At 44.3% G+C, this 9,555-nt stretch overlaps 1 protein-coding gene across 1 annotated transcript; it reads left to right on the top strand.

Moving 5' to 3' along the window:
* Positions 1–4,945: 4,945 nt before the first annotated feature.
* On the top strand, positions 4,946–6,277 carry LOC143029016 (crustacyanin-A1 subunit-like). The gene is made up of 4 exons (XM_076191359.1): positions 4,946–5,070; positions 5,175–5,318; positions 5,467–5,557; positions 5,672–6,277. The coding sequence occupies exons 1-4, from the start codon at positions 5,050–5,052 to the stop codon at positions 6,049–6,051; spliced, it is 636 nt and encodes a 211-aa protein (XP_076047474.1). The 5' UTR covers positions 4,946–5,049; the 3' UTR covers positions 6,052–6,277.
* The last annotated feature ends 3,278 nt before the right edge of the window (positions 6,278–9,555 follow it).

Below are 9,555 nucleotides of genomic sequence, written 5' to 3' on the forward strand. Positions count from 1 at the left end.
AATATCATCTATCCACAACCATCCATCACTCACCCCAATGCCCTGCCTTCTCCCTTCCCTGTTTAAAGTCCCTTTCACCCCTGTCTAGCCATCTCGTCCACGGTCGTCCCCTGAAGGTTACTCAATTCACCTCCGCTTCCCACACTTCTTTTGATTATCTTTCTTCACGCGTTCTTTCCACGTGTCCAAATCACCCCAATCCAACTGGTGATTTAATTGTTTCATGTGCTAGAACACTGTCAAACTTTCTTGTCCGTAATGTTCATCTAAGGCTGAAAGAAGTATACAATCCAGTTGTCTGCTCATTACTATGTAGAGATTGTAACCTAGTATACATTGGTCAGACAGGGAGAGATATGGGAACAAGGGAACAACGTTCAATCAGGTACAGACAAAAAAGTTTAGCAGTGTTCCAGCAGTTAAATCACTGGTGGGATTGAGACAAAGCTGGTCTCATTTTTAAATCTGGCTATGGGTTCAGGAGGAAGATGGTAGAATCCACCCTAATAGAATAATGCCCCAACATGAATATATCAAAAGGGTAGTGGTCTCTGGACATCATATAGGTCACAGATATTGTCAACAGGCATGTTCCCTCTGACCCCACACCAAATGAGTGTCGGGTCACTAACGAGTAAGGGTAACCGTCGATGTACCTTTCCGGGGAATGGACTTTCTACACACAGAGTGGGACTCGATTTCTTCCTGGAGCCCCGTGGGATGCTCCCAATAACTAATGCACCACACATATTTTTGTTGGGTATTTATGGCAGGGAAACCATTTCCAATAAACACCGCTTCCAAACATTCCAGTCTCGTCCCATTGTTTTATTTTGCCAAGATCGGTCTGTTGGTTTTTAGGTATTGTCTTGAAAGATAGGTCTTATGCATTATTTACCAGCCAGATTTGATAGTTCCATTTTGCATATGGAATGTTGGTCATTGTGACAAACAGAGTATTATATCCAATGTACTCATTATTACAAAGTGTACCATCTTTGTTAAAAGAGTATGAGTATTTGTATACTAATTTGATTTGCACGAGTGTGTCCTTATTGCTACCATTCATGGTGGTCTTGGGTCTCGATTAAGTATTATGAAATTTATAACATCATCTTGGTTCTTTCACTTACAATACTTGTACACGATTCCCCGCAGTACTTTTTGGTAATATATATATATATATATATATATATATACATATATATCACTGGGACGAAATGTAGTATCGCGTTTGTGAGACGCACAACCCACAGTCGGAATTAACAAGGAAACTAAGAAGAAAATTAAACCACTATATTTCGGCAAATATATACAGTAATGTGTGTACGCATGTATGTACACTGACTTATGTACGTGGGCATGTTGACAACAGCGCATAGGGTGGTAGCGCAACAAACGATGAGGAGATTCGCGGCCACCCAGTGCCCGAGGGACCCACGTGCGCGTGTGAAGGTCACAGCATTACCCATAAATCGGTCACATACGAGCTCTGCGCTCTCTTTCGGGAGGGTAGTAGCTGTCTATCATGAGTCCAACACGTTATCCAAGACCAATGTAAATCACACACACACACACACACATATATATATATATGAGACTTATTGACCCACTGTCGGAGAATGAGATAAGATGGACAGAAAATCTGTATATTTCGACCATTATCTGTGGTCCTCTTCAGCAGAAGATGACCATACATAGTGGTCGAAATATACATATTTTCTGTCCATCTTAGCTCATTCTCCGACAGTGGGTTAATAAGTCTCATTTCACAAATGTACTACTACATTATACCTTCATATATATATATATATATATATATATATATATATATATATATATTAACCACAATGCACTTTAATTCTAAGCCATCAATATCGGGAGACCCAATGGGGCCACATGCAGAAATTTAAATTTGATAATTCCGAGGACTCGAAATAAATACGGCACTTGTCATGTGATCGCTGAGTTCGAGTCCTCGGCAGTACCACATTTCAATTTCTACATGTGGCCCCATTGGGTCTCCCGATGTTGATGGCTTAGAATTAAAGTGCATTGTGGTTGTTAAAATGTATCTCTAATCACTGGGACCCATTCAGTGTTCTACACACACACACATATATATATATATATATATATATATATATATATATATATATATATATATATATATATATATATATTACCTGCACCCGTGCATACGTATGTACACTCACTCGTGTACGTAGTCATGTTCATTGCCAAAATCGTGTCAATGTATCGAGCGAATATCTCGGGAGACTCCGCGCTCTCAAGGTTCACTGCCACCCCATAGCCCCAGGGACCCACGCGCCGACATGCACGCGCGCGCGCACACACAAACATACCCGAGCCCGAAGCGGAAGAGTGAGACGCGAGTTACCGCAGCAACGCCCACGTAAGGATATTACATAATCGGCGAGCGGAAACCAGAGATGAGAAGAAAGAAAAAAGACGCCTGCCATCCATCTCCGTGCAACTGAAGGAAAGCAACAACCAAACACGATAAACCTACGATTAAACGTAACATCTTCACATCTCGGAGTCTTATAGTTCAGAACAACTCGCTGTTTACCATTGTTCAACAAGCAGAGCCATGGATGCCGGGGGTGTCACCCTCCCAGTTTATGGCACCGCAGCAGCAGCATCAGGAGCTGAACGGTTCCTGGACCAGAGGGAGGGACGAGTTTCAAGTCACGTGAGGGAAGGTCGCGCGCACACACTGCTTGGGCAGCCGTCCGGCGGGGTTCCTGAGTCCGCGTCGGAGACCAGCTCGCTTTCTCCTCCTCCTCCTCCTCCTCCTCCTCTCCAACGGGAAGAGTTCCCACTTCCGCCACTCTTTGACTCAGTGGTTCTTAACCACTGGGTCGCGACCCAAATTTGAGTCGCTAAGGGTTTGCAGAAAATAATTATTTTCCCACTACAAATATATTATAATTATATACTGTAATAATTAAAATACATGATGCCTAGTTTTAGGATTCTAAGCAGACCATGATTAAATAAAAACTCCAAAGCAGAAAATTTATTTGAAGTGTTTTGAAATTTCAATGTATATCTATGTAGGCTTGGGTCGCGATGCTTGATTTGTGCAAAATTTTGGGTCGCTGCCAAAAAAGGTTAAGAACCACTGCTTTGACTCGATGGCCCGTGTCAGAAGGCGCCCAGCGGAGCACGCAGACCTGGCGCGCGATTGCCCGCGGTCACCTCGCCTCGCCTCTCCTCTTATTCCTTGTTCCCGTAGCTGTCCGGTTCTCTCTCTCTCTCTCTTTCTTTCTCTCTCTCTTTCTCTCTCTTTCTGGGCCTCGGGGGTCCAGGTCAGGCACGAGTGGCTGGAGCGTTGGGTTGGGGGTCTTTATGAAGCGTCGCCACGCCTTTCTCGTATCATTCATCTCCTCCTTCCAACTCGCCCTCCCTTATTCTCCTCAGTTTTTTTCCTTCCACCATATATAATATATATATATATATATATATATATATATATATATATATATATATATATATGCCCCGTACACATGTACCGTCTTTGTTTTAAGAATTCTATTTCATACTTTTTTGTATACATCTTAAGACAATCTAAGGTACATTCGAGTATATAGGTATTCTTGCCTTACAATCTTTATTTTCTTGCTTTTTGTCTATTATATATTTTTTGAATACACACACTGACATAAAGGAGAGCCCGGAATGTGCGATTTTGGGCACTCACTCGCATACATTCAAGGCCCATGCCATGATAGCATAACTGGGCGCGTTCCTAGGTTCGTTGCGCTTTAGTTTGGCCGCGATTAGCGCTCCCAAAATATTAAAGCTTAAGAGACAGGTTTATACACAAATAAAGTCCGGTAGACCACATACTATACCAAAGGAAAACAATTCGTAGGCCACATACTATACCGGCACCTACGAGTATATTGCTTTAATAGTTTGGGAGCGCTAACGGCGGCCAAACTAAATCGGAACGCACCGAGGAACGCGCCCAGCTCTGCATAATAGTTTATCCATGTTTACTAGTTTGCAGTTTATAAAAGTGCATTTGCAGGTACATCAAAACACGACAGAATACTAGAGGAGTCTTCATGATTTACAGCATCCCAAAATACGCATCCCACATCTCACAATTCTTGCTGTCTCACCCATCATGAGAAATCAATAGTTAAAAAACGTTAAGTCTCACAAATACATAAGTTTAAGTTTTGTGTTTGAATTTAAGTTTAATTTTAATGATTGTGTGCGTAACAAAACATGATACGTCACTATTTTCTAGTAGCATTCGCATAGTCTATAAATGCCATAATACAAATAAAAGTATAGGTCCTTCACAATTATTCACGGGGATGATTATGAGTTCTGTCATCGCCCTCGTACTCGAATTTTGAGTTCATTTCCCGAGATCTTTTTAACTTTCCGTGGCGAATTCGCCCAACGCTAATGTGGAAAAGTACCCCGACAGAAGACATTTGAATCTGTAAGGAAGCAGGTTGCAAAATGAAGAGAATATATGGGTATATAAATATGATAAATGAACTAAGGAATATAATATAAAATTGATACAACTAAACAGAGGTATTACTCGTCTATATGAATGAATAGAAATTAGATTCAAAGGCATCCCGGCCCATCATCGCTCGGGTCGATCCTTTACCATGAGTACCAGGCTGCTGTAGCGCCTGTCACTTTATTCATTTGTTGAATTCGAAGGTCATCCAGGAACTCGAAAGAGGTCCTGAACGTGAGTATGCTTGCTCGTCCGAGACACACGAGATGTCTACTCACGTGTTTGCCCGGGAACAGACCTGGGTGCTGCAGTGGGAAGGTCCTAGCGAGGCGGGGTGTTAAAGAGAGAGAGGTTGGAGGGTGCGGTTGAGTTCCATGGGAGAGGGGGCGATGGATTCATATGTACAGTATATATATGGCCGGGAAGGCCAGCTTTCGCTACATCCAATCTCTGCGTTAGGACAACATAAGAACCTCCTCCTCGTCCCGAAGCACATCTCAGTTCCGGACATCATCGCTCGCTCTAGCATCAACATGCTTTCTCTTACAGCACTGGTAGGTCTCTGTGTACTTAGATTTTCAAAGACGGCGCCACTTGGGGGATTTGATTACACTTCGAGGTAAGCCCGTGTGATTCTGATTTTCTTTTTCCTTTTCAGTCGGTCCCACTGACCCTGATGCTGACGATGGTCCTGCCGACGGCCTCCTGGGCCGCCCCAGCCACATCCTCCTCCGAGGGACCTTACATCCACCAGGGACGGTGCCTCACGTTCAACCGACTTGATCAAGTCGACTATCAGAAGGTGAGGAGCGAATGAGCAAGACTCCGCCAGCTCTTTAGCTATGGAGGACATGTCAGATGGTCAGATCCCCCCTCCCCCACTCCCTGTCCCTCCAGAAACTCTGAGGACGTCGTAGACTAATCCGTACGTTCTTCTCCCCCTCCTTCAGTTTTCGGGCAAGTGGTTCGAGGTCTCGTCCCGTCCCAACGTCTTCCACGACCATCGCATGTGCGTGCAGCTCGAGTTCAGCGTCGACAATGGTGAGTTGTGGAATTGTTGACCTCGTCTTTTATCTCACTGTCCTATCTCGAATTAATGAACGTCAATGACGTCCCGTCTCGCCACTGACGCCCTGTCCTCTTGCCTGCCTTCAGATGCCATCGTGAGCGTCAAGACCGGCGTCAGCGAGGAGGGCCAGAAGAGGAGTGTGACGACCACTCTCCACCCGCAGGGCACCCAGTCGCCCGTCCTGGAGGTCCGCTTCGGGGGCACGATGACAACCACCAAGACGATCGTCGACACCGACTACAGCTCCTTCGCCTGCCTGTACCAGTGCAGGCAGGTCTCCAAAGAGGAGAAGGTCGAGTGGGGGTTCGCCCTGGCCCGTCAATTCCAGGACGCCGGCTCGGCCACGAAGAAGTGCAAAAAGTTCTTCGAGGGCAGCGGCTTCGACGTCCAGACCCTCATGCCCACGCTGCACCCGGGCGAGGCTTGCAACGCGCCCATCACTGAGTCCTTCCCCATTGGGGTGTAGGCACCAGTCTCTCTCTCTCTCTCGAACAGGCAGGTCCTTCGAGAACTCGAGAGCCCCGAAGACTCCCTGATGGCCCCCCGAAGACCCCCCGTCGAAGCTGTCTACCTTTCAGTCATCTTCGCATTCTTCATTTCAGTTCTAAATATCTGCACATTATTACACACCTCATTCTATCATTATTCCTAAGCTCATGTCGAGTTACCCGTGTACAGTTATGTAGAATGTATTATATTCTTATATAACAATAAACGTATAGACATGATATTTGTATGCTTCTGTGCCCATGAAGACCTTGTATATCACATATATGTAGCTCTGAAAGTTTTATTGCTGATAGTGATGAAAATATGTTTTGGGAACTTATACTCTAAGGCTGTATCTATTATCATTTTGTACCTGAACTGTAACAGAGAAACAGATGGAACATAGGAGGTGCAACAGGGAAGGAAATGCGCTCACACATCCACACAGAAAGAAGTATAGAAAGAGGGCAGTGATGTATCAACCAGAGCTGGGCGCGTTCCTCGATGCGTTCCGCTTTGGTTTGGCCGCGGTTAGCGCTCCCAAACTATTAAAAGAATATAGGTGCCGGTATAGTGTGTGGCCTACCTTTTGGATGTGGCCTACGAAATTTTTCTTTGCTATAGTATGTGGCCTACCGCACTTTTATTTCTGTGTGAACCTGTCTCTCTTAAGCTTTAATAGTTTGCGAGCGCTAACCGCGGCCAAACTAAAGCGGAACGCGCCCAACTCTGGTATCAACAGTGAACAAGTGACAAAATATATGAAAACGTAAAAAAAAAAAGGCAAAAGTAGTACCTGTATATATACCTTAGATTGTTTCAAAATATACAAAAAATGTATGAAATAGAATTTTTATTAAAACAAAGACGGTACGCGTGTACGGTACTGATGACCTCGCTCAAATTTTACGAAAGAGCAGAAGAGCTCTGGAAACTGTAGCACTGGAAAGAGAGAGAAAAACAACAACAACAACAACTAGGGAATACAAAGGCAGACCCAAAAATTTTGTGATGACCAGCCAGCGTGTGCACGCGACCTTCCCTCACGTGACTTCTTGAAACTCGTCCCTCCCTCTGGTCCAGGGAACCGTTCAGCTCTTGATGATAATGCAGCCTCTACTGCGATGCCATAAACTGGGAGGATGGTGCACCCGGCCTCCGTGGCTCTGTTTGTTGCCAACGAAAAAAAGAAAAAGAAAATAGAACGGCTTCAGCTGATGGCAGACAATTTCACCCCGGCTGTCGAGGCACGAGGGTTGTGTCTATCGTCTGAATAAAGTCGCCTGTCGGTAGCCAGGAAAAACACAAGTACCATCCTCACCGTCTTTACGCTATCTATTAAGTGGACGACGACGACGGCTTAACTCTGACGTCATCGTAAGATGTACTTCCTAATCGACTTTTATTTACTTGGTTATTCGTTTATCAATTCATGTATACATCCATGTATTTATTTTCTATTTATATTTTTATTCAAGTATTTACTTATTAAGATGCCAATTTATTTGTTTCTTTATTTATCCATTTATTTACATGTTAATCTTGTTTGCGTTTTCAGAGAGTTGATGATAGCAAATACAGTGTTTCGGAAGAAAGTCAAGCATAAGTACGCATGGGAGAGGGTGGTGGATGGAAGGGTGGTAGATAGAGCGTTAATGGATTATGTAGTGGTAGATAGGAGTATGATAGGAATAGTTAAGGATGTACATGTGCTAAGGGGAGAGGGTGGGGGAATATCAGACCATTTTTTGGTGGAAGGTAAGTTGAGAGTGGCGGATAGATGGAGAAAGAGGAAAAGGACAAAAGGTAGGGAGGTGCTTAAAGTGAACTCTTTAAATGAAAATGAAAATGAGATGGAGTACAAGAAGCTGAAGGAGGAGTGGGAGGGAGTGAAGGATAGAGTAGAGCTAGGAGTGGAGGAGGAATGGGGATGGTTCAAGGAGGGAGTCACAAAGTGTGCAAAAATGGTGTGTGGAACAAGAAGGACAGGAGGAAATAGAAGGAAGGGTAGTGAATGGTAGGATGAGGAAACAAAGAAGGTTGTAAAAGAGAAGAAGCGAGCTTTCACAGATTGGTTACAAAATAGGACGAGGGAGTCATATGAGAGGTACAAAGAAAAGAGAAGTAAAGCAAAAGGTAAAGGAGGCAAAGAGGAGAGCAGACGTGAAATGGGGTAAGTGTATGACAGACAATTTTGAAAGTAATAAAAAGATGTTTTGGAAAGAAATTAAGAGGGGGCGAATCAAGTAGAGAAGAAATGGTAAAAGGTGCAGATGGAGAGATGATAATGGAAGAGAAGGCAGTAAGGGGAAGATGGGCAGAATATTTTAGGGAGCTGCTAAATGTGGAGGATAGGGAGGGAAAGATAGCTGCAGTGGGAAATGCTACGAAAATGAGAGTGATGAGTGAGGAAAATGGAGGAGAAATAAGGAAGGATGAAGTGAAGGCAGTTGTTAAGATGATGAAAGCAGGTAAGGCACCTGGTCTGGATGGATGCCATGCAGTGTCTAAAAAAAGTAGGTACAGTGATGGTGGACTGGCTGGTGAGGTTATTTAATGTTTGCTGGAGAGAGGGTAGAGTGCCGGAGGACTGGAGGAGTGCCTGTATAGTTCCACTTTACAAGGGAAAAGGGGACAAGTGTGAATGTAGTAGTTTCAGAGGGATTAGCTTGATAAGTGTAGTCGGGAAGGCTTATGTGAGGATCTTGATTGAGAGGATTAGGAGAGGAACAGAGGGAGTAATTGGTGAGGAACAGTGTGGATTTAGGACGGGTAGAGGTTGTGTAGATCAGATATTTGTGGTAAGACAGATATGTGAGAAAACTATAGGAAAGGGGAAGGATGTTTTTTGGGCTTTTATGGATCTGGAAAAGGCTTACGATGGGGTAGACAGAAAGGCATTGTGGGAGGTTATGCGGATATACGGGATAGGAGGAAAACTTCTAGGAGCTGTCAAGAGTTTTTATGAGAGTAGTAGAGCTTGTGTCAGGATTAGAAATGGGCTTTTATGGATCTGGAAAAGGCTTACGACAGGGTAGACAGAAAGGCATTGTGGGAGGTTTTGCGGATATACGGGATAGGAGGAAAACTTCTAAGAGCTGTCATGAGTTTTTATGAGAGAAGTAGAGCTTGTGTCAGGATTAGAAATGGAGAGAGTGAGTGGTTCGAGGTAAAGGTGGGACTTCGTCAGGGATGCGTTATGTCGCCCTGGCTGTTCAACTTGCACATGGATGGGGTAGTGCGAGAGGTAAATGCAAGGGTGGTGGGTCAGGGATTGGAGATGGTTAAAGATAACGGAGAAAAGTGGGAGGTGAGCCAGCTGTTGTTTGGAGACGACACTGCGGTTGTGGCACGATCGGAAGAGGGATTGAGGAAGTTGGTGACAGAGTTTGAGAGAGTGTGTGATAGAAGAAAGCTAAAGATAAATGTGGGTAAAAGTAAGGTGATGAGATGTTCAAGGGGTGAAAGTGGCAGTAGACTG

This window comes from Oratosquilla oratoria, chromosome 10, assembly GCF_046742065.1.
Source record: "Oratosquilla oratoria isolate Oo_2021 chromosome 10, ASM4674206v1, whole genome shotgun sequence".
Classification (NCBI taxonomy): domain Eukaryota; kingdom Metazoa; phylum Arthropoda; class Malacostraca; order Stomatopoda; family Squillidae; genus Oratosquilla; species Oratosquilla oratoria.

Bases quoted from the DNA above. Each gene is read 5' to 3' on its own strand.
- LOC143029016 (XM_076191359.1), top strand. From the start codon at position 5,050: ATGCTTTCTCTTACAGCACTG. The intron at 5,319-5,466 runs GTGAGGAGCGAA...CCCCTCCTTCAG, and splicing joins ATCAAGTCGACTATCAGAAG to TTTTCGGGCAAGTGGTTCGA. The intron at 5,558-5,671 runs GTGAGTTGTGGA...GCCTGCCTTCAG, and splicing joins CGAGTTCAGCGTCGACAATG to ATGCCATCGTGAGCGTCAAG.